The 25987-nt window shown below is 39.5% G+C and overlaps 1 gene segment (V, D, J or C); it reads right to left on the reverse strand.

The window, feature by feature from the left end:
• Nucleotides 1-5522: 5522 nt before the first annotated feature.
• Nucleotides 5523-20269, reverse strand: LOC148134607 (Ig heavy chain C region-like). The segment is given in 7 exon segments: nt 5523-6000; nt 6450-6758; nt 8619-8927; nt 11002-11301; nt 18456-18509; nt 19730-20041; nt 20172-20269. Coding segments are annotated over 7 exon segments (1725 nt in total).
• Nucleotides 20270-25987: the final 5718 nt, after the last annotated feature.

The raw sequence follows: 25987 nt of genomic DNA on the forward strand, positions 1-25987 counted from the left end.
TTCAGTATCTGCCCCATCTTCTGCGTTTCCACACAAAGGCTGCCTTGCTGATCTTTGAGGGGTCCGATACTCTCTCTAGTTACCCTGTTGTCCTTAACGTATTTGTCAAAGCCCTTTGGATTCTCCTTAACTCAGTTTGCCAAAGCCATCTCCTGTCCCCTTTTTTACCCGCCTGATTTCTCACTTAAGTACACACTAACTGCCTTTATACTCTTCTAAGTATTCACTCGATCTATCCTGTCTATAGCTGACATGTGCTTCCTTTTTTTTATTGACAACCTCTACTTCTGCTCCACTCCATGGAGGAAATGTTTTCTCTGCACCTGCTCTTATCAAAACCTTTCATAATTTTTGACCCCTCAGCCTGTTTTTCTTTTCAAGAAAGAAGTGAACGGCACAACAACTCCTCCAAAAAACATACACACCTATGAATTTGTGTTTCACTCTTTTAAATCTCTCTTCATCCTCTCCACTGCTTGTGTGTCCATTCTATAACGTGGCAGCAGGAACTGCAGGCAATACTTTTAATTATAGTCGAAACCAGTTTTAATAGGTATTTAGCAAGATATCCCTACTTTCAAATCTCTCCATTTATACATAAAGCTTAGAGCTTTGTTTGTGTTTTGATGGTCTTCGTTTTCCTTTTGCAATTTTTTCAGTGACTGATGTAATTGTGTGAGACCCCTTTATCTGTCTCTTCCAATTAGACGTGCAAATTCGAATAAGTGACCTGCTACACTATTCCTACCAAGATACATCACGTTACATTAATCTGTATCGAACTTCGTTTGCCAATTATTTCACCACACTGTAAATTTATTAATGACATTCTGTAAATTTTTGCCGACCTCAGATCTGACTTGTTTACCACATGCCCAGCAATTTGATGTCATTGAATTGCTAAATACTTTTATTTTGTAATAATTAGAGACAGTATTTAATTTGCAGTTATACTTTATTGTGCTTTGGGGATTTTTTTGGTTAAGTACTCAGTGAAGTGCAGTAATTCACATGATAACTGTAACAACTAAATGTAAAATGACCGGTTGATAAAAGTTATTACAAATACAGAAATAATTTATAGGTTCTATTAACAGCAAGCTCTAGAAATTGAAAAGGCGCCCATCCTCGATTTCAAACTAACTGATATTAAAACAATGATATCATTCATGTAAAATGCAGCATGATTTATGAAGGACTCCCTCCCGGTTTCTACATCTTCACGGCCACATTCAGTAATATAATAAGAGGCTTAATAAGCTGCTTGTTTTCCCTGGAGCATCTGAGGGCGAGGAGTATAACATTTTGAGTGGCGTAGATATAGTGGATAGACAGGATTTTTTTCCTGGATTCAGGGAGTCCAGAACGAGAGGGTGTAGGTTTAGGGTAAGAGAGCGAAAGAATTTCTGTCACAGAAATCGAGCTGTGATTTATAATTTTTGAGGGTTTCTGTTCAGTAATATTCCTGTATAAAACATATCACAGCCTCACTTAATGTGATTTGAGAGGTGTGGTGTGTCATATATATCCTAGAATTTATGCTCCATGAGTCATATGTGTGAGAAAAACTCCAGTTGAGAGAATCCAGCCTTGGTTTGTTCATGTGTTGTGCCTGCATATGTGACTGAACGTTGACATTTTTGGCTGATGAACGTTTAGTTGGACATTTGGGGTGTCGAGTTATGCATTACTAACCCAGGCTGTCCTGACATTGGGAGTACTTTTAGTTTTAGTTTTTTAACAGATTCAACTTTCTAATTCCATTGCTTGCCTCTTATACGTTTCTGAGGAGCAATATTCCTGATTTTTCTTATCACATGACACGTGGGTGTGACGATTTGTACTTAAGAGGAAACGGTGTCTCATCATTCTGCCTCTGGAGAATTCGAGAAGACAGACAGTGTGAAAGATGCATTTATATTAGTGGTCCACTTGGTGGCGCAGCATTAACCTTATGACTGGATGAAACACAACTGGACAGATCAAGTGAAAAGTGTTTGCTGGGAAGGGAGTGGGACGTGTATCCTTGGGAAAATATATTTTTACTTATTGGACTTGAAGAAAGAATCAAGCAAACTCAAAGTTAGTGCATTTCATTCAAGATTTATTAACCATTTCAGAAGCATTTTAATCGAAAAGCTTATGTTAAAGTTAATAGAAGTGAATATATTGACTGGATGCTACATTGAGACGAGATTGCATGCACTATGAGCCGTGAATTTTATGTACATCTGTAACATTCGCCAGAAAGAGAATACAAGGGCTCAACATATAAGGGAGGCAACCATTCTGAATAAGGAACAAGTAAAAAAAAAACAAGTTGAATTGGGAAGCTATAAATTATTCCAACTATAATAATCTCAAAGATATCAAAGTGAAAGCGAAAGGCCATCAATATTTATTACAGTTACACACTGACAAACTTAAGTGAACTCACTGTTCGAGTCAGCAACAGGACAGATTGTAGATTGGGAATTCAGAAGCCTTGATAAATAGATGAGGAAAATCTACGGTGTCCACAACTCATTCACTTAACCTGGAAAAGAGAGATAAAGTCATGATGCAGATGTTTATGATCAGATGCATTCAGGTTCTCAGTTGTATTCAGTGGCACACTTTGATATTTCACAATACATCTTTGGCTCCTTGCTGTGTGAAATATTTGATTACTCTCACCTTCACCAGAGTGACGGCAGCACTGTAGAAAATACTCAGGAAGAACAGGGTGATGAACGTGGAAGCAGTTGTCCAGATGTTGCCATTATCATCCTCATAGTCTTCAATCCAAGTGCGATCTATTGAATCTATAAATATAAAACCGAGAGAACGTATTCAGATTGTTTATTGATCCTGACTGATCTATCTGCACCTAAGTATTGTAATTAGAGACCGTTACATCTTCTTCAGGCAGTCAGGTGTTTCTCAAGTTTGACTCTATCTGCATGTAGTAATGCATTACTGACTCTCAGCAAGAAATTACTAATACTAACTGTACATTTTTCCTTACTGTCCGTGCCAGAAAACTTTGAATTACTTTGCCTTTTAATCTATCATTGAAGAATATTATCATTTGAGGAATACTTACTGAGAACAAATATTTTAATATTATCATTATACTTTAAATATGGGCTGTGATCGCAGTTTAGTTCAAAATTTTGTCCATCATTGGATAAAGGTTCAAATATGGTTCTCATCTTCATGATATATTGGTGACCAATTGCTTGGCAAATCATGAACATAAATTTCATCCACAGTAAAAACATTGCTTCATATTTTTGTTTGTAGGATCTGCATATTTAGGATTAAGTTTTTGTCCATGTCTCTCTTAATTTATTTTTTCTACTGCTTGATGTGTATATTTTTCCTTGTGTTTGTGGGCGTGTCTCTTACTTTGCACTTGCCCATTTTGGAGTGTGTGCATGAATAAACATACTCATATTCTTTACTGCTGATGTGCTCACGTGTATTTTGTATGTAAATCTTGTTCCCTTCACAATGTGTAAGCATCATCATGCTAAAATGGCACTTCGTTGACGCCTTTGTTAATCTTTTAATGTCCTTGTGCATGTTTAGTTTTCGTTAGTGCCATCCTACCAATAGACAGTAGGATCTGTCTATTTCAGGTCCTACCTACATTAGGTTATTTTCATTTTTGTGCTCAATAAATGTGAGCATGCAACGTCATGTTTGGTGGATGTTTATCTTTGCGTGATGATCTCTGTTTGTGTGGCAATCTATCCTAAACCACTGTCTGATGTGGTTGTTTGTGTTATTATGTGTGGATGTTTGCTGACGCTTGTGCCATTCTCCTTGTTTAATAAACGCCCCATTACTTGCGCGTCTGCATGTGAGACTCTGAATTTATGTGTGTGTGTGACCATGTATAAGTGCTGATCAAAGTGGTTTAAAAATAAATTAAGCTGCCTCTGCAATCATATGTTTGTGATTATGAAAATTAAAAAAATAATACTATTAATGTCGAACTCTGTGCTCATATGTGTCTGTGTGAGTTTACATGTGGGAGGACATTTTTCAGATGTTGTATCTGTGTGCGTACGAATGCATGTCTGTCAGCATTATGTTGCATGAATAGAAATGCAGTCATGTCCATTTGTGTATTAATTTGCGTCTATGCTTTTCGTAATTATGTGTGGATATCCTTGTTCACTTGTGCACGTGCTATTTTTTCTGTGTATGTGCGTTTTTGTGGGAGCTTAGATGTGTTCAAGTACCATTTGCATGTGTGGCTCTGTGTATGTAAGAGTGTGTGACAGTTCATCTGTGTGCACTTTTATGTGTGTGCATAAGCTAGTGTCTTTAGGTGAGAGCCTGTGTATGTGTTCTTATGTGTGTATTTGTGAGCATTTCTCTGAAACTGTTTCAGTTGTTATACTAGACTGTAATTTGAATTATTGTTCCAGTTTTTATGGATTGTCAACATTTATATCTGACTCTGATGTTGTCAGGAACATTTCTGATCGTCGTGGAGAGATAAATGCTTTAGAACATAGAACAATACTGCGCAGAACAGGCCCTTCGGCCCTCGATGTGAGCAACTCTTTTGTTACAGCGAAAGAATTTCTGTCTCTGAGACCAGAGACCTGATCTCAAATCCCCACTACTCCAGATATGCAGAATTGCATTTCTGAACATGCTGATTACAAAATATCTACAAATGTTCTGTACGTGAAGCAAAATTATGTCAGATGTTCGAATACCAGAATTTATCCCCATGTGCTCCAGAAAACTGAGACAAAACTATGGACGACAAACTGGGATGATGTAAATACCAGTTTTGGATTAAGGGGAGTCAATGTTAACAAACGATTAATAGGGTCAATCGAATTCGGCAGACAAAATGGTATTATTTTATATGGAAACATGGAATCTTCGGACAGTAAATAAGAAGCTGGTTGTAACTGTCAGCAACTGGGTTACATTGCAGAGGACTTCTGTCTTGAAAACTCTGCAGAGTGAGTAAGAGTACAGACCATTAATAATTCCCCTCTCCCCCTACCTCGGCTCAACAACAATAACCTTCCTTTCGGGTCTCTTTGGTGTGGAAATAAAGATGCATTCTGTCAACCACTGCACTGGTACAAGATCCCTCGTTCCACAGAAACAAGGGTTATATTCAACTTACTCTGCACTGTTTGCGATTGGCATTTTCCAATCAAAACTAATTCCAAATGTCTCTTAATATTGCGTTCGCAATTGTTGCATTGTGGCAGTTTAAAGCCGACATGAATTTTGTGAGAATGTGCAATCGGGGAATCAGGAAAACAAAGTTCAAGTTCGTGGTCTTTACTTGAGAGAAATTGGGCATTTTCAGATTTCGTTTTAATGGAATTTAAGATGGTTAAGGTACTTTGCAGAATCTGACATTGAGTGAGCTTTACTCTGCCTCCGATCCTAAGTTTACCTGAGCAGGGGACATTAACTGCACAAGACACGAGTCCTAGACCTGTTAATAATCCAACTTAACTTTACAGGTGGAATATAAGTAAAAGTGGGAAGCACAATTAATTAAACGGTTGTATATTTAAATCACAATTTGAGGAAAAAGCTTTATTACTTTTGTTGAATTATTAAAAGCAACTTTGAGATTTTATTGACATGAATTAATAGTGTCCATCAGTGCAAGTGAAATGTTCACAAAACTCGGTTTACCGCTGGATTTATCGACTGTTCTGTTGATGATCTTCAATGGAATCGCTTCATGTCCCACCACACAGGAGTAAGAAGCACCGCTGGCCCACTCCTCTGCTGTAATGGATAACAGGCTGTACATGAAGAAGGAGGTGTTCTCGCTCTCCGCCATCACCTCGGTGTTCTTGTAGTTACTGGGATTCACTGGCTTGTCATTGTTTGTCCACTTGATGAAGATCTCTCGGGGGTAGAAGCCTCTCACTAAACAGGTGAGGGAGAGAAACCTCTGAGCGGAAACGTCTTCTGTTGGTGGCAGTAGGATAGACACTGATGGCTCCAGTAGCTTTTCTCCTGAAGAATATTTGAAACAAACATAAATCAATTATAAAAATCCAGAATCAATATTGCAATTTCACTACATATTAAAATATGCCAGTTTTGTTTTTAAATTACACTCTCATTTTCTAAACCAGCAGAATGATATCCATTCTGTTCATTAAGAGTAAAGAGTTTAATTCGAAAGTCGACTCCATGTTTCTAACCCACAACTAAGACATCCTGTCCATTTGTCATTGCTGATGTTAAAAACATAAACCAGGCTTCTTACCACTTTATTTGACTTATGATCATAAAAGATCAACCTTTGGTCCATTCTGTTCTCAATCAGATATTTAGCTATCCTGCCATCAGACACATCTTTCATGCTCCCAACGTTATTTGGAGCCAATCTAAGCATGCCATGTATGTAACTGGATCTAGATTACACATGGAATACTTTGTTCTTTCATCTCACCGCTCACCATTTCCCTTGCGGATGGAGTCTCTCAGAGGAGTCGGTAGATATGGATGGTTCACCACACATTCAAAACTAACGTGACTCAGCCAGGTTTGAGTAGAAATGCTCAATTTGCTGATCACGCTGTCGGGATCTTCTCCAGGCTGGTTAGAAATCTCTGATTTCAGAGTCTTCTTTTCTTGTATCCAGGTGACATTGACTCCAGAAGGAAGATTGGACACAACGCATGTTAATGTCACCGTCGCCTCCAGTAAGACCTGTTCTACTGGCGGTGGTAGGATTTTAACTGTGTAATCGTGGCACTCATTACCTCCTATGAAACAAAAATCAAATCAATGAAAAATGCCTCTTTAGAATCAAAACACCGAGCCTTCAGGCTACTCCCACATGAAGTGAAGAAACCACCTTTGACATGGCAGCTTTCAACTATTGCTAAAATGATGGTTCCTGTTGTTGAGATATTTTGATTTGTGAAAACATTTGTTATTATCTATAACATGCCCCGTGTAATCATTCATAAAGAACACTGGATTTGTAACAAGTGAAACCTGTGAAAAAGTAAAATCAAAGATACCATGGTGTAACACATGGAATTACCTTCCTTCCAGACTTCTTCTCTCACTTACGACCATCCATTGATACTTGTGACAAGAGTAATCTGAATATAACGACTTCATTTCTATGTTCATGAAACTTACTTGCAAATGCTGCTGGGCATTCTGGATGCCACATTACATCCCCAATTTTGGGCAAACTGTAATCAATCATAATTATTGTCTTTGTTCTCATGCATTTGCAGAGGATATAAGGTGTTACGGGGCAGTGATCAGTCACAGAAATTCTATTCAATATGTTTAACGTTATTGAAAATAATTGACATTATTGGTGTGAGATCATTCTCTAAAACATACCACGAGATATTATTACTCCTGTCAAATTTGGAGTAGATCTAAAAACAAAACAGTGAATTTCTTAGTAGAACAGAGACTAAACAAATACGAGTGTCTTAAATTATTCTACCAACTTGATGGAAATTTGCACGAGTATTATTCAGACTTCCACTGCTCACTGCATGAACATTTCCATCCTCACCCTGGGCTCAATCAGCCTGACTCAAATTCCTAGATCGTTCATCCCTACTGTAGCCTTACCACTAAAATGTATTCTCCTGCCACAGCCACTAATTGCAGAGAGTATCTTAAAGAGGCTCAATTAGGTCATGTTTATCCAGATTAATAAAATGTGATACAAACTTGGTCTGCGATCTGGTCCCATGAATGAAGTTGAAGAGCTCAGTACCAGATAAAATCTATGACGTACAATGCCCAAGGACAACAGGTCATTCCTGAGCTGGAAATGAAGCACTGAACACATTTTGATCTACTTTGAAAAAAAGGGTCGCTGCACATTTTTACCATGTCATTTTGAGACCACAAGATAGTAAGATAAAGGTGCAGAATGAGGCAGTTCGGCCAATCGAGTCTGCCCTGCCATTCGATCATGGCTGGTATGTTCTTCTACCCCATTCTCCAGCCTTCTCCATGTACTAACCGATCTATCGCCACCTTAAATACAGTCACTGACTTGGCCTCCATAACCCTCTGCAGCAATGAATTCCACACATGCACCACCCTCTAGCTGAAGAAATTCTTCCCCATCGCAGTGCCAAATGGTGCACCCTTTGACTCCGAGGATATGCCATCTTGTCCTACTCTAGCTACTGGCAAAAACATTTACTCCACGTTCACCCAATCTCGGCCTCTCAGCATGTTCTATGTTTCAAAGAAATACCTCTCTGACCCTGCTCCCCGGCCCCCACAAGACACGGACCCCTCCCCCATCCCCAACCCCTTTCTCCTTAAGCAAGTCACCAGGTATGGATTCGGCACTCTGCCACTCCAAATGTGGTCAGCCAACAAACTACTTTAAAAAAAGACTGTTAATCCAGCTCACTGTCTATATGTCTTCAATATAGAGGGAAACATGCTTTTCTGATTTGACATAATGTTGAATTATGAGCAACGCCAATGTAACACTCAAACTGAAATACATGACACGTTTGTGAATGGGAAGCTGTACACCTTAGTGCTGTTCACTAAATTTGATAAATGTGTGTATCTGATTAACATCGGAGTTCAAAATGATTTCTAGTTCTCTCGTATGTATGTCTTACCCTGGGGTGTGGTGATGTTTTGACTTTGAGTGTTCTCTCCATGAGTGACCTGGCAGGTATACACTGCGCTGTTGAACCATTCACCATAAGGGACTGTCAGCCGACTCATCACCGAGAAGTTCCCATCCACCTCACACACAGGAGATGTGAAGACAACAGAATCCACGGATTGGCCATTTTTCAACCATGTCACGGAGATTTCCTTCGGATGGAAATCCATGATTGAACACACGATGGTTGCAAACCTGCTGCTTGCGATTTCTTCACTGGGACTCACGGTGAGAAGAAGAGTTGGCTGGAGAAGTGGACCTTTATGAAAAACATTGCATAAATTATCTCACAAATTTGATAACAAATACATTCACTTCTATTATAACAAAGTTTATTATGGCTAATTGATACTAACCTTGATATTACAAGTATCATAATTATGCAGAGTGTTATAGAAGCTGAGATCAACACATTACAATTAGCTGGACGATGTGATAATGACAATGTAATGCCAAAACTACAGGTCACAGCAAGGAAGTCAAGAAGGCACAGAAATGATAGGCCAGTTAAATCAGAGGGTGAGATAGTAAGGTTGGATGGTATTCATTTCAATGAAAGGAGTATGATAAACAAGGCAGATGAGTTAACGGCATAAAGGAAAAAGTGTTGATATCATGGAGACATGTTGAGAGAGGGGCAGGAGTAGCAGTTTAATATTCCAAATATAATGCCTTCAAGCGAGACAGGGAAAGATGTAGAAGGGCGGTAAAGATTGTTGATGTTCATCAGTGTGAGGGAATATGTGGGTATCGAAAACATGGTGAAGTGTTGTGATGCTTTTTTTCAGGAATGAGGATAGATGATGTGATGTGCTGCCTTGCTGGATGAATAATAGTTATATTTCCAGGACAGATAAAATGTATGCCAGGCAAAGGATGAAATAGTGGGTCGCTGGCAATAATTTATAATTCCTGGCCACAGGGGATATGGCAAAACTGCCAGTGTGGTATTGTTATGCAGGACGGATGAAGGGAAAAACAATGAAACCACAGGCTCGGCTCAAGCTAGATTCAGTAGTAGGGAAGACATTGTAACTATGGAGAGGGGAATTAACCTTCATCTGGAAGAGTAATCAACAATTCTCAGCACGAATTTATTGTGAGGAAGTCATGTCTGACCAATTTGATGGTGTTTTCGCAGAAATAAGTCGATGTCCAGATGATCATATAGATCAGAGCCAGGTGAGATCAAGTCAATTTGACGAATTGAATCCTGAGGTAGCTGAGTGGCGGAGTGCAGAGGATAATGGCTGTAGGATGTTTGTGTGGCTGGAAGTATATGTCTAGCGGTGTTCTGCAGGATTCAGTGTTGATTTATTGATGTCTCTATTACGTAAAAGTGATTTAGAATATACTGCAGGAGATTTGGCTAGTAAGTTCACAGATGAAGCGAAAATTGCCATGTTGGCAGGTAGTGACCATGATAGCTTTAGATTGCAGCAAGATACAGAAGGGTTGGCCACTTGTGCTGAGAAATGGCAAATTGAAATCATTCTGGATAACTGTAAGGTGATGCACTTGGTCAGAAGAAACTAAGAGGTATTATGTTTTGAATGGTGGAACCCTGAAAAGGATTGCATGCCCATCGATCCCTTATAGTAATGTGGCAGGGGGATAAAAAGGCTAAGAATGTGTGAAGGGTATTTGCTTTTATGAGCCAAGACATTTACATTAGGTGTTGGGAGATGATACTGGAAATTAATGAAATACTGGTTAAGCCAGACATGAAGCATCATGCATAGTATAGGACTCCATGTTATGGAAGGAATGTGATTAGACAGAAGGCAGCATTGTTGAGATATTCCAGGATTTTTCCTGGGCTGGAAGTTTTTAATTATAAAATGTGATTCACCAAACTGGTGTTTTCCTTGGAGCAGAGAAGATTGAGAGAGAAGATGATTGTGATGTCTGGAATTATGGTAGACATACACAGAGTAAACAGAACAAACCTTTTCCCTTAATGGATGGAGCAATGTCTCAAGGGCATAGGGTTAAGGTAAGGACAGGAGGATATCGGGGAAAACAAAATCACACAGAGGGTGTGAATCGGTAGCTCAGTGCCAGTAAGTCATGTCGAAGCTTAGCCCCGCATAATATGTGAGAAATATTTAGATGCATATAAGAAATGCCAAGTCACACAAAGCAATGGATCAATTGCGGACATATTGAACTGGAACAGTTAGGGAACTGTTATTGATTGGCTTGGACTGGATGGGCCGAATGACCTTTTCCTGTGCTGCATAGCTCTATGGCTATGTCAAATGTATTATAACTAATGCCCTATTCATGTTAACCACAGATGTACTGTTCACCTCAGTTCCCACAAGACTTACATGGCATTCCAGTGCTCTGCTTTGACCCGCTGTGTTGAACCTCACAGGAGATTTTGCTGCAATCCGCTTCCGACTCAGGCAGGGTTAACTGGCTGCTCAGGGTGTAAGTTCCCTTCTTGTTTCTCACGGATGGATAAGTCTTCAATGCAGTCGTGATTGGCTGCCCACCTTTCTTCCAGGTCACCTTGGTAACGTCAGGGGAATAGTCCATGGCCAAACAACCAAAGATCACTGAACCGTCGGCGTTGTGTTGCTGACAGGAGGAGACAAGTCCATAAAGTGTGGGGGTAGATACAGTTTCTAGGATAGAATGAACAATTGATCAAGTTACTTGCGGTTAATTCGACCTTATTGGTGACCCAAATGTTTCCTCAGCTGTAAATGTATGCCAGTGTGTTCCTGCTAAAATCTTCAGCATACCTTGAGTTTATTTTTGTTTCCAATCAGTCGTTCATCATGATCTATTGTTTCCCTCTTCAGAAACATGCCCTCGACCTTGACCATTACTATATAACTTAGAAATAAGAACGCCCTGATCCCACGAAAAGTAACTGTTAGAAAATCTCCCCAACTAACACTTTCATTGGATTGCAGGTGACGAGCACAGTCGTCTCACAAAATGCAAACCCAGAAAACGTGGAAGTTGGAATTGGAAATAAAAACCGAAGTTGCTGGAGAAACCCAACAACTGGCAGCATCAGTGGAGAGAAACCAGAGTGAACGTTTCTAGTCCAGTATCACTTCCTCGCTTATCAATGTCAGTCAGAATCTCCTCTCTGTGAAGAAGGCAGTTGCAGGGCACTGGGACTGAGAGAATGTCTGTCACAGCTGATATCATGCCAATTATCTGGAAGCTCAATGATCGACTTGACAATTATCTGAATTCTGGAAGCCTCTGAAACATAGAGGACCATTAATGTTCAGAGACTTTGGAGTGTGACAGCTAGCTGAACTGAGCATTTATGTGAATATGATTCGAGAGATGAACAAGTACTCTTTTACTTCAATAACTATTAAACTTACAAGCAGTTCATGGTAAAACTCTAATCTCTCAGACTAACCACCGCTCGGACTCTCTCTCTCAACCTCAATTTCCACTCACATTGACAACCCCTACACTGTTACACGCTCATTCACCCTCGGAACACATGACCCTCATCGCAAGAGATAACACACATTCAAGGCAATCCATATTCTGGACGAGAATGTAATCTCGATTCCTTTCACTCAATTCCACTCCTGCTACACTGCACCTGGTCCTTGGTGAATCTAGTCCTGACATCAGACTTTTCACAACCCCTGACAGGATGCCACTCCACCAGATATGACCTCAGACCTTCACCACTGACCTCTCATTTTACCCAAGTCAACCTGTGCATATTGCATCCTAGCTCTGTTCCCATCTGCCCTTCGCCACACTCCGACTTTTACATTTTGACATCATATCCGCTTGTCACATCAGTACAGCCCAGCACTCTGCTAAGCCGATCAACTAAACTTCCCGATACCCTGCCCACCTCTCAACTAACCAGCCCGGCAGCCTGCCCACCTCTCAACTAACCAGTCTGACGTCTTGCCAATGTCTGAACTAACCAGTCTGACACCCTGTTTTCCACTCAACTAACCAACATGACTCCCTCCCCACCTCACAACTGACCAGCCCTGCACCCTGTTGACCTCTCAACAAATTGGCCTGGCACCCTGCCCACCTCCAACTAACCAGCCCTGCAGCCTGCTGGCCACTCAATTAACCATCTTGGCACCAGGGAGACACCCTACATTGCTGCTTAAACGACCCCTCACCTACTAAGCACAATGTAACCAAGTTATTTCCTTCTGACCATTATGATTTGCTTTGATGCCACCCTGCCAGACTAGGTGCATGCAAGCTTACCCAGCAGCCACCCAACACCTCACGGCCTATCAGCTCAAAATCTACCACATCACCAACCTACCTCCTCACGAGATCACCAGCTTCCAACTTTCAGCCTACTCCACCATAAATATCTTTCAGAAATGGTTTTTCTCTTTGTTATGTGCAGTTGAATCATTAAATCTGGGATAGTTATTGCTTGTTAATCAGATGTGTTAAAGAGTTTTAGTCAAAGGTTAGCTCGCAGATGTACCATGTTTTAAGTGGGGCTGAGTGCTTTATTCCTGATCATATATTCCTATTATTGTGTCATTCATTCAGCTAGCAAAGTTGCTGGACACTTTTCAATACGATATATCAACAAATTAATTGTTAAAAACATTCTTTAAAAATTCGTGTTGATTATTTGGAACAGGAACATTGATATTCTCTGTTTGAGTGGTCAGAATAACTCCCACCCAAATACACTCCAAATATGCGAAGGTCAGGTGAATTGGCTATGCTAAATTGCACGTGGTGTTCAGGGATATCTAAGTTAGATGTATTTGTTAGCGTTAAATGTACGGTCTATAGGGTAGGGAAATGGGTCTGGGTGGGTTACTCTTCAAAGGGTAGGTATGGACTTGTTGGGGCAAATGGCCTGTTTCCACACTATAGAGATTCTATAATTCCATACAGCAGCCATTGCCCTCTGGAACAGGTTGTTACTTCATCATACAGTTTCTTCTGAATTTATGGCTCTACATGAGATCACTCACTTTCAACGATGACGTGGTATTAAATATTTCTGACAATTCACAATTTGGTAAAATATATTTTCTCTCTGAACAACTTGTTTCATATAAAGTACATTTTATATGAAACAACAAACTTTGAATGCTTGAAATCCGAAATAAAAACAGAATTCTCTGAAGAAATGCGGCAGGTCTGGCAGCTCCTGTGCAGAGAAAGGAAGCTTATCATTTCAAGTGCAGTGATCCGCCTTCAGCAAATTGTTTTCATATTTTGTCGAACGAGAAATTATACCTATTGATTTAGACAGTGATTAAGTTTACCTGACTTCTGTTGGAAAAGCATTATAAGAAGGTGTACTGGATGATCTGAGATATCCGTTGAAGACTGGTTGAAAAGCTAACACCAAAGTGTTGGATTCAACCAAAATCCCACCGGACTGAACAGTAATGGTTTGATACAAACGAAAACTGCTCCAACTTAATGTCATCAAATATGCTTTGGGAATAATTAATTGTGGGTTAGTTATAAATGGTATTGATAGAACAGCAAGTCAAGATCCCGGATTTCTTTGAGGAGTTACACTATTAACCCAGCTAACAATTCCCAAAAGCCAGGGAACAAATATTGAGTTGAAACAGGCTGCAAATCGCCAAACCTCCGTCTAATACCTGAGGCCCAAGTCTGGACAGCGATTAAATCGATTTCACAGGCCTCTGTGAGTGGACTTCCAGCAGAACTCAAAGAACTCAATGTTTCCCCCCCCCCCCCCCCCAATTAACCGGATAAGACATGGTATTACATTCCTCTCCAACACATTGTAAATGTACACAATTCACATGTCTCAGAGTCAGAGACACTACCACTACATTATACCAGATCTGAACACAATCTCCGACAACACAGACTACCGGTTTGAGAGTGCACAAATTTGTTAATAATTAACCAAGGATTTCAGCAACCAGGGATTGTTACAAAATGCTTACACGATGAAAGTAGCATTTCAACGATTATCCAAGAATGGTTTGATAGCAATTCCGAATTTTTCAAGCTCTATGGGAACTGTAGAGGAATAAAACTAGGATTTGCTCTGCCATAAATTTACTGTCACTGGATTTCAACTGTGAACTCCCTTCCCCTTAATCCTATGTATGTTGCTGCACCAGATGGTCTGCTTAGGTTGAAATAGATTAGAAGCTTTTGAAGTGTAACATCACCTTTGCCAGTAACATTACATGCTGACAATAAGTTCTTAATAATTTGATTCTACATTGTGCCACTAAATGCGTCACTGAGAAGAGAGGCGGAAAGAAAATATGCAGCATATTTCCCTCTGTCTCACTGAATGATATATCCTTCATTGCTAACACCTGACTTCAGGGGTCTAACAATTTGTTACTGAAGTGTTTATTCTGATTGTAAGAATTCAGTCAGGTCTCTCAATTCTGTGATGCCTAATTTCTGGCAGACAAAAGTGGTTTTGAAGCGCCGCATGTAATTCAAATGTCTGAGATTCAGGTGTCCGAACGGGTCGATTTACAACTGGTCAGGAACAGCTGACAACTCGGTCGAGTAACACGGGAACACACTGTACAACAGTTTTGATCTGAGCAGATATATCTGCTCAATTCGTCACATCAAATGTGTTCACTGTAATTTAAATTTCATAATAGGGACGAGCCAGAGAGAAAGCATCAATGCTTCTCAGAACGTTTTCACAGTGAAGTAAGATTACCTACTGATTTAATAAACTTAATCAATTGTAAATAAGAAAATTATTGAGGTGTACCATTTCACCAATTGAAGCACAGTTCCGGCGGAAATGGAATATTCTCCAAATTATTTCTGCATATTCTTAAAATATTTCTTGAACTCTGGAAATTTTGCACGCACTACTCAAAACCAATACTGCATTCCATTGTGTAAATGCATGTCTGTTGGATACATTAGGGCAAGTATTTACTCTCAGATGTGCTTGGCAATGGCAAGTTATTTCCTTGATCGCTCTTTCTAAAAAGTGATTTTTTTAAAAAGCAAATGTATGAATTGAAAACAGTTTCTGTCTGCATTCCCCGCTTTAACTGATGTCGAAATAAATGATCATCAACACTTAACTAATGTGAGCAATCTCATTCAGATTGCTACATTCCAAAATTCGCGTCAGTATATTAATTGAAATGAATGTTCCTCTATTCTCAGTGTCTAAATAAACAATGTGCTCTACTGCCCTCCAGTTCCTGTCTTCTCTAAATTTGTGAATTCTGCAACTGTCGGAAAGCATGGACAGGCACATTAAGGGGGCGGAACGGTGGCTCAGTGGTTCTCACAGTGCCAGAGGATCCGGGTTCAACTCCCGCCTCGGGCATCTGTCTGCATGGAGTTTGCACATTCTCCCCGTGTCTGGGTGGCATTCCTGTGGATGCTCTGGTTTCCTCCCACAGTCCAAAGATGTACAGGTCAGGCGATGTGTATAAGCTGAATTGTCCATAGTGTTAGGGGTAAATGTCGGGGAACGTGTCTGGGTGGTTGCTCAGCGTAGGTTTGGACTTGTTGGGCCGAAGGGAATCTTTAAAATCTCCGATTTTGCATCATTTATCCCCATGGTGAGTTGATGATGGATTATTTTAGTTGATTCGAAATCTAGACTTGGTGACATAATCGACAATAGCAGCTGTTTCCTAATGAATGACTCTTCAGTTGATATGTTGTTGCAAAATGTATCTACTTACTTAAAACACACGGATTGGGAACATCTAAAGCATGGCATGGATTAAATCACTCAGTTAATGTTACATTTTTTAATACTGTAAATCTAATTTAATCAGATGTATAAGAATTAATTATTTCAAGTTAAACTGAAAAACTGATCAATTCAGTGAAATCAATTTGTTCTGCATCGAAATATTTGGAGCAGAATTTCTTAATCGTCTTTTCCAACGATCTCTTCCAGCCAGGAAACTTGTGTGTCGGGTACAGCGGAATTGAAAGGTAATTCTTGATTAATGATATCACAGTAATGGCATTTTTGCTCAATCGCAAGAAAAATTAGAACATTATATTTTTGAAATTCTATTTATATTTCTTGTGACTTGGCAACTGTTTCAAGACAGACTTTGTGATTTAAGTAGAAAATTGAGTTCTGAGTTTCGAATTTAAGGTTTGGATTAGACCAGTCCCAATTGTTACTTTCAAATAAAATTCGCGCCCTAACGGATCTGGTTTCCCTTCATTTCCAAATTCTTTGCGATTTGCCTTTCACTTAATATTAGGTTTAATGAAAGTTCAACTGCAAAGCTGATTTCATTGAATGAGGAAACTGGAGCAGTTCGCTGTCAACAATCATGCAAACATTTCTAAAGCAATGTAGAAATAAAAAACAGCTTCAACAATATATTAGCTTAATTTTACCTAAGCACATTCTCTCATCAACTGAACAACGATTACCAAATCACAACACTGAGGATCAATGATGTGTTTGCAGCAAAACTGTCTCTTTGCAAACATTTTCAACAGAACCAAGAACATAATCTCACAATAAATATCCCAAATTGGAAACCATCAAAACTGCTCACCATCACACAAGCGAATAATTAAATCAAATAGAAATAAAAAGTCATAACAGTTGCCTTGGTTCTGAGATAACTTATTGAACAAAGCTTAAAGCTTTAACATTTTCGGCAACAAGTCAATTTGTTATCAACCTATATAGTATTTCTGATCATGTCAATCTTGTGCAGTGCACAGGAGAGCAGCTGAAGGCATCTATTGATTAATCGCCTTAAGGTCAAAATAAAATTAGTTCAATGGACAAACATTATAATTGAATGTTATGATAAGTTAGTCTCAATCATGAAATCTGATGAATTCGGTAGCTTACGATTTTAGTCCCAAATTTTATTTTGAATGAGGCTACTCAAAACAGACTTTAACTAGTTTAAAATGAGAACTGAGATTGTGTATATAAAAAACGCTCTAAAAAGTCGTCGTTTTTTTTTTCATTTCTCACACTTCTGTCGTTTTGCCTTAAGTTGGTCTTCAAACAGTTACAAACGGATGTAGTGTTTTCAATCAATCAGAAAAAATATTGCCTCGCGTTTAACAAATGCAGAAACGATTCAGTACAAACAAAGAACTTCACAGATATTCGTAATTGAGAGTCATCCAGAGAGACAATCTCTTTTGCTGATAGAAAACACCGATTACTGAAAGCATGAAAGCGCAGTTCAATTCCACAAGATGGAACAACTCAATTCAATAGAATCAAATAAAGCAAAGTCAGAACCCAATCAACTTTTCAACAGAAGCAAATAAAACACATTCAGCATCCAGTCAAAAGAATGAAATGCAGCACCGCTAGAAGATTCCATGACAGTATCCAACGTGCTTGTCATCAACAAAATTAACAACTCAAATGACAATATGCAATCATGGTAAAAGCATTGTGCACCCAGGGAATATATTCAATAAATTAACATATTTTCATCCAGTTTAGTGATATTTCCAACACCTTTAAGTTCTTGCCATTTGTTGTCGATAATAAAACTCACAGATAGTGGGTGTCATTAAACTTTGCTTATACCTGACTGATTGAGAGACTTTAGGTGTTTCTGTCAGCCACACAGAATGCCCATCTGATTTTAAAAAATATATACACTGAGTATCTGAATCCGCCACCACTACTTCAGTCATTTTCTGAGACTGAATGTAAGTCTATTGTCAGTTTTAACAAAAATCAAACTGAACCAAACCAAGCTCAGCACAGGATCTAAGTTTCATTTAATTCAGGAATTATTCACATGAATGGAACGTTAGCAAAAAATAAAGTCACTGAGAAAGTTCACATTCTTACCTGAAGTCACCGTCACCATGGTCCCTTGGCCCCAGTAACCAAGATAATCACAGCGTTACATTCTCTGGACTGGGTCACACAATAACTGACTTTGCATAAAAACAAACAAAAACCTGCATTATTCTAAATATTCAGAACCACTGTCAAAATGAAGTCGCGATAAATCTTCATCTCATTATAATTGTACAGTGGATACTGATCATTCTTATTAAATTACTATAATGTTTTATACTTCACAGAGTAACACAGAGCTGATTCTCAAAACCACCAACTGCTACAATAATAATCACCACTTTTGCGAATTAAATTTACAATTTAAACAATGATAATTGCACAATAGCCCAGAGAACTAATACTGAAATGCGAGTTTAGGTAGTCTGTACAGGTAAACATTGACTCGTTTCAAACAATGGGTGCTGGGCGGGTTTTTGTTTTGATTATAATTGCAGTGTCACCCCAGTATGTCACTGTGAGACACATTGTGTCAAATACTACAGCGGGCTGCAAACTGAAAAATGTAGATACTTAATTTCATCAACTCCTGGAAAGAAGTGATTCAGACTCCTCTAAAAATGATTTAGTGGAGTATTTTAGCTTTTCCTATTCACTGTATTTTAAAAGGTCGGAATATTTTTACAAGTTTAGCGTGCATTTAATGTGGCCATCAACATGAGGAAAGTAGAATATTTTTATACATTTGTCCAAACGAGTCACTCCTGGATGGGATTTAAATTAAGTCTCACATTATTTTCCCTGTCCTTCAATGGTAATTATCGCCAGCTTGAAATAGACCCTTGTCAGTGATTTTTGTATGAGCATGTCACTGTGCACATCACTGTGACCCACTGTAGTATCACAGCGATTTACACCTGTACATTTTCTGTAATACACTCTGGGTCTCAATTTTCATATGAAATAGACATTTAGTGCTGATAGTGTTTAGAATTAACGGCATGGTTTACAGAACACGCTTAGCAGACATTTCCCGAACTGTCAGATACATTAAAACTAACATTATGTCCAATCATTTAATTGGTGGAAGAGTAAGCGGTACATACGACATGCCAAAAACATTGTCCCATGATATCACCCAGTTTGTAAATTTCAATGGTATGTTTCCTCTATGATAGGGTTGTAAAAGGCAGCCCGAGGTGGGCTTCAGATCACAGTTGGTTGAACTGAATTTAAAACGGGTACTGACCGTCAGTTAACGATGAAATTGGCAAAATGTCCCCTTGAGCTGTTTTTTGAACGGGTCCAGCCCTAGTTCCTCTCGCTGTGGTATCTTGCACAGTAATAGATGGCGGTGTCTTCGATCTTCAGGCTCTTCATCTCCAACGCGAAGATGTTGTTTGAAGTGTCTTTGGACGCAGTAAATCGATTCTTAATCGCTGGGGCATAGTTACTGCTGGATGAACTTTTGTATTTCAGCAGCCACTCCAGCCCCTGTCCGGGAACCTGTCGGACCCAGTACATCCAGTAACTGGTAAGATCGAAGCCGCTGGTTTTACAGGTCAGACTCAGCGTGGCTCCGGGATGGCCACTCTCTGCCTCTGGTTGAGTTAAAACAATCTCCGACTGGACACCTTTAAAAATGAAAAAAAAAAGAACCCATGAGAATTAATGCTGATACAATGATGCCTGAATCTTTTACATTTCTGAGGCAGACTAACATTGAGACAGTAACAAAGAGAGACATGAACAAAAAACACTCACATGATAAGAACGTCAGTAACAAACTGAGAAAAATTGTTGACTTAATCATTCTGATAACTTGTGGAAAACGGTTCTGTCAAGAGTTTTCTAAACAAACCAGATCCAGGAGTGTTAAACTAAAGCACAGCGACCCGGATTTATATGGTCATCAGAAGGGGCAGGTTTACAGGTTCCGCCTGTTGGTTTCCTGCTGGAGGCTGAGACTGGATCCTCGTATCACCTTGCACAGCCCTTACAGATAGGTTCATATTTACACGAGATTATTCTTAAACATGGAAATATACACACTTGGGATATTGTTTTGCTGAATAGCCTGCTAGGAAGTGTTTTTTGAATGGGGAAAGTGAAATTTAACAGCTTGAAGTATTTTTCAGATGAAGTTTTCAGATATTTTGTTTAAAACAACAAAACAAATTCAATTGGAAGTTGGCTCTCTGTATTTTAACATACTTTCACGAGTAAATAAAACTAAAATCAAAGTTCGAAGATATTATCAGCCAAATAATTAACTGGCCATACTTTTTTCTGGACACTACAAGTCTCCGAATAACCTGTAAATCATACCAGATGTTTCTAAATTCACTTTATACAACTGAATACAGAGCGTGTTCAAAGTGATTATGTATAGAATATTCAATTGGAAATTAACTCCCTTTAATTCTACATTCAACCACAAGCAGAAAAAGCTAAAACGAAGTTCAATACCATTGTCAGACAATACAATTACTGACTTTATTTCTGCAACCACTCAAGTTTCTCTCAAATTACAAAATAAGATATCATTTATATTTGGCATTTCTAAATTCAGTTCAGGCAAGCTAATATCCAGCATGTCTAAAATGGATATGTTAAGAATGTGTGTGTATGTCACTAAACTGTTTGGACACGGAGATTAGAAGAACCTCACCATATTACAGAATCTCTCTCCTCGTATCTTTTTTTAACATGCACCGACCACAAGATAAATATTTGAAAACGTATTGTAAAGGAAAGCTGTGTGTCCGAGAAATAAAAAGTGGATTGACAGTGATACGTAACACTCAGGTCAACCTTTGAAAGAGAATCTAATAAAGTGGAGAAGGCTGGTGAGAAGTTTGAAAATATTTCTCAACATCTAAACCATTGCAGGTAACTGTTTGGGTACATCAGGAGTGTCTGGCAAGTTACAGAGTATTACATCAATAACTGCCACGGATGTAGGTCATAAACAGCACATTTCTCCGCGCATTGGTAACTGTGACACGGGACTTTCAACGAGTAGAAATCAGCGAAAACTATGCATTACACTGCACCGGTGCTCACTATGTATAAATGGCACACTCGGTTTTAATGAGATGCATTAATCAGAGAATGGTGCAACTGGTTATGCGAGTTCAAGCCAATTCAAGTTTATCAACTTACTTTGAGAAAATGACAAATGTTAGTGCCATGTGGGAGTTTGGGTCCATTAACGTCATATTCAAGAACATTAAAAATCCTCAATACAAACGGTTTACTAACTAGGCTGATGTTCAGCCGGAGTTAATATAAATGTCTGTCATGCAGTCAATTTCCTGTTTTCTGATTGTCACACAGTGAATGCTGTGTTGAGTGGCCATCCTTATTAAAGAAGAAATGCCAAGTGAAGTGTGTCCATTTTGGGTAAACGGGAAAATACAGTTTGTTTGGTTAGATTTTGTTTTAGTTGATTCATACTGCCTTTAATCTACCAGATACAGTAGTTGGCAGCAATTAAGCCGACTGCAGAAATGGTTCTCGAGCTTCCAGTTTCATTTACCGGAAGCATCTGGAGTCTCTGCAGTTGATCAAAGATATTTTGTCTCACTGTTGACCACTTGCCAGAAAGCCAACGTCAAACTATAACCAGTGCCTCGGCATAAATAAATCTACTCAGCAGCAATGCTACAGGAAATATTAATTTTCAGCTGTGCAACTTGGAGAACGGGTCCCTTCTCCCATTAAAACAAATATTCACAGAGTCTCAGTCACAACCGAAAAATCAACTTTTCACTGGAGGATCACTCCAGCACTCTATAAAATTGAGAAAAAAACAGATGGATAGCTGTTCATGGAGTCATGGAGAGAAATCACTTAGAAACAGACCCTTCGGTCCAAACAGTCCATGGGCAACCATAATCCCAAATTAAACTAATCCCACCTGTATTGGCCCATATCCTCCCAAACAGCTCGTATTCATGGACTTAACTAAAAGTCTTTTAAAAGTTATAACAGTATTCGTATCGAACTCTTCTTCTGGAAGATAATTCCTCACACGAACCATTCTCTGTGTAAAAGTTGCCGCTGATATCATTTTAAAACTTTTCTCCTCTCACCTTAAAAAAAGTTCTCTTCTCTTGAAATCCCCCACCCTAGGGAAAAGACATTTGCCATTTTCCTTACCACTCATGACTTTTACAAACTTGTACAAGGTCACCTCTCGAACTCTTAAGCTCCAGTGAAAGAAGTTCCAACCACTTGGATTTCCAACGGTGGATCTGTGCCTCACATTTTCCCGTGTGTTTAAATTAGAGATCCTCCTGCATCCCCAATATATTACATTCCTTGATATTATTTCAAAGAATTGAAAGGGACTTGTCCTTCCTGTATTGTTCAATTTTATTTTGCTCCAAACATCATCACAAAATCAGTTGTCCATGTCATTGCTGATTCAAGGGAGATCTCTGTGCGCACAATGTCTACTGAGATAACTACATTACCATCCTGAATGTACTTCACAAGTGCACCTCTTGTTCACAAACGCAATTAGACACCAGGGAACAGTGAATACCCTTTCTGCACGCCGCCACACCTTCCCCTTTGCCCTTTGTGAAAACCTTATTGTCAGTATTAAGTAAAATAAATATATTTTGTTTTAACTTTCTTAATTCATGTTGCTGATCTTGACTGAAAAAAGGGATATTGTTGGCAGCATTTCTGGGGGATAATGTGATTTAATTTTCATGTTAACTTAAATTTAATAAGTAAGTCAAGATGAGTTAAAATAACTCGAGAAACGACGATGAGAAACGGGTCATTAGGATTCTCAGGGTGCACCAACTGTTTGAATCATGATATAGTTCTGCCTACAGTTTTCCTATAAGCCAGTATTTAATAGCATTGGATATCATGTCTGTGTGGACAATGGATTTGACCTTACACAATGATCCCGACTGTAATGGCTCCGCATTGCCGTTTGCACTATTTCCATCATATTTTGACGTGAATACAAGTACTTTCCACAGTTGCTGGTGAAGTGATAGTTTACACAATATCACTTAACGTTCATGAAACAAAACAGAAGAACAATGACAATTGAAACAAAAATTACGACATCCATGCAGACAAACTCGTGGGCGCACACACTCATCTGATCACATCATTACTGTCAGAATGGAAGTGTTTTCGAATGAGTCTCGGAGGATGCTGCTGAGACTGGAATAAAGCAGTAATAACGAAATTCGGATTCAGCTGGAGCTGTTCATTTGGAGCAGAGGAGGTTGAGGGATATTTTTCCTAAGAAACACTCAAATGTGATGCATGGATAAAATAGATGGGAAAAGCCTCCTTCGCTTGGCTGGGGAGGGGGGGAGGGGGGGAGGCGGTGGCGAGTTCGATAACTAAGGTGCTTAGACACAAGTGATAGACAGCAAACTCACGGGGAAGATTCGGAAAATTCACAACCTGAAAGGATAGTCGATGCAGGAAAACTCAAATCATTAAAAATGAGCTTCGCTATATACTTCATGTGCTATGACCTGAAGAGTTACGGATAATATACTATGAAGTGGGTGTAGGTTGGGAGCTTCTGTATTTACGTGGCACAGGCCTGATGGGCAAAGTGATCCCTCTCTGTCATTAAACATTTCTATTACTCTAAGTCCACTCTTCCTACTTTGTTGAATTCGAAGGCTGTAATTCATATGATTTATACGGGAAATGTTTCAAACTTTCATTTCAATGATATCCCAAATCAATAAAGTCCACCCGACACTCTGTCTAGTGATGTGGAAATTAATGGTCCAGTTAATGATCCCAAATGCTGCCTGGCATAACATCCCTTTATTCAAATAATGATTTGGGGATGCCGGTGTTGGACTGGGGTTAGAAAGTGAAAAATTACACCACACCAGGTTATAGTTCAACAGGTTTATTTGGAAGCACTATCTTTTGGAGCGCTGCTCCTTCATCAGGTCGTTGTGGAGTACAAGATTGTAAGACACAGAATTTGCAGCAAAAGTTTACAATGTGAATGTAACTTTAAGAATGTTCTGCGATTTACATATGAAAGAACTGAAACCAACATGTTCATTCTAAAAGATGAGAAAATTAAGACAATCCAGTTAAATATTTAATTTACGTTTCTCATCTTTTAGCATGAACATGTTGGTTTCAGTTCTTTCATATGTAAATCATAGGACATTCTTAAAGTTACATTCTCAAGTGAACTTTAACAATTAGTGTCATGTCGGCCCAGATAATGCATTTAAGTTGTGAGGTGTCCTCTGTGAGACTGTCTGTGGCACAATGTTCAGGCTGATTCTGATCTAGAAAAAGGATTTACAGAATCTAACATGGATTCGTGCAGTTTTTGAGAAAAATAAAATGTAATTCTGCAAGTACAAATTCTCCCGACAAATTTCTTTGTGTGTGTTTGTGTGTGTGGGTGTGTATGGGGGGAGGTTATGAGCGGTCGTGTGAGCGTATGTGTATGTGTGTGATTGTGAGAGGCTGCACGTCTGACCATGTGAGTGTGTGTGTATGAGAGAGAGATCTTGTGCATGAGAGGACCCACATGAGTGTAATTGTAGGATTGTGTGTGTGTATGTAGGAGCGTGCCTCTAGGAATGTGTGTGGTGTGTCTGTGTCTGTGCATGCATCTGTATGTATGCGCATGTCTTTATCTGGGTTTACGTCTGTTTGTGTGTGTGTGAGTGTGTGAATGGGAGAGGTGATGAGTGTGTGTGTGTGTGTGTGTGTGTGTAGTGCAGTGTGTAGTGTGACATGAACCCAAAGACCCGTTTGAGGCCATCCGCACAGGTACCGAACTTAGCTATAAGCACCTGCTTGGCCACTTTGCTTTGGTGCCCATCCTGGAGTTCACCTTGGAGGGCAATCACACGAAGATCCAAGGTCGAATGTCCTGGACCACTGAACGGTTCACCGTCTGGAAGGGAACACTCCTGTCTGTTAATTGTTGTGTGGTGTCCATTCATATGTTGCAGGAGCTTCTGCTCATTCCCACCAAAGTACTATGCCGCATAGCATCCTTGCCTACAGTGTATGAGATAGACAACGTTGGATGAGTCACATGCGTGCTTGCCATGTCCACACACAAAGAGAGAAAACCAGATACATACCCAGACACAGACACACACACAGACACACACACACAGATACAGATGCACACACACACTCCTACAGACCGTCAAACATTCCTACAGATACACAATTTGAGGAAAGACATTCTGACTATTGAAGGAGTGCAGCGTAGGTTCACGAGGTCAATTCCCAGAATGGCGGGACTATCTTATGCTGATAGATTGGAGCGACTGGCTTTTCTCCGCTTGTGTTTAGAAGGGGATCTGATTGAGACGTATAAGATCATTAAAGGATTGGACACTCTGGAGGCAGGAAGCATGTTTCCGCTGAGTCACGAACCAGAGGTCACAGTTTAAAAATAAGGGGTAGGCCAGTTAGAACAGAGTTGAGGAGAAACGTCTTCACCCAGAGAGTGGTGTGTGTGTGGAATGCTCCGCCCCAGAAGGGAGTGGAGGCCAAGTCTCTGGATACTTTCAAGAAAGAGTTGAATAGAACTC

The sequence above is a fragment of the Chiloscyllium plagiosum genome, unplaced genomic scaffold, assembly GCF_037043375.1.
Source record: "Chiloscyllium plagiosum isolate Xiang-an unplaced genomic scaffold, Cpla_swu_hap1 HiC_scaffold_53Y, whole genome shotgun sequence".
Lineage (NCBI taxonomy): Eukaryota > Metazoa > Chordata > Chondrichthyes > Orectolobiformes > Hemiscylliidae > Chiloscyllium > Chiloscyllium plagiosum.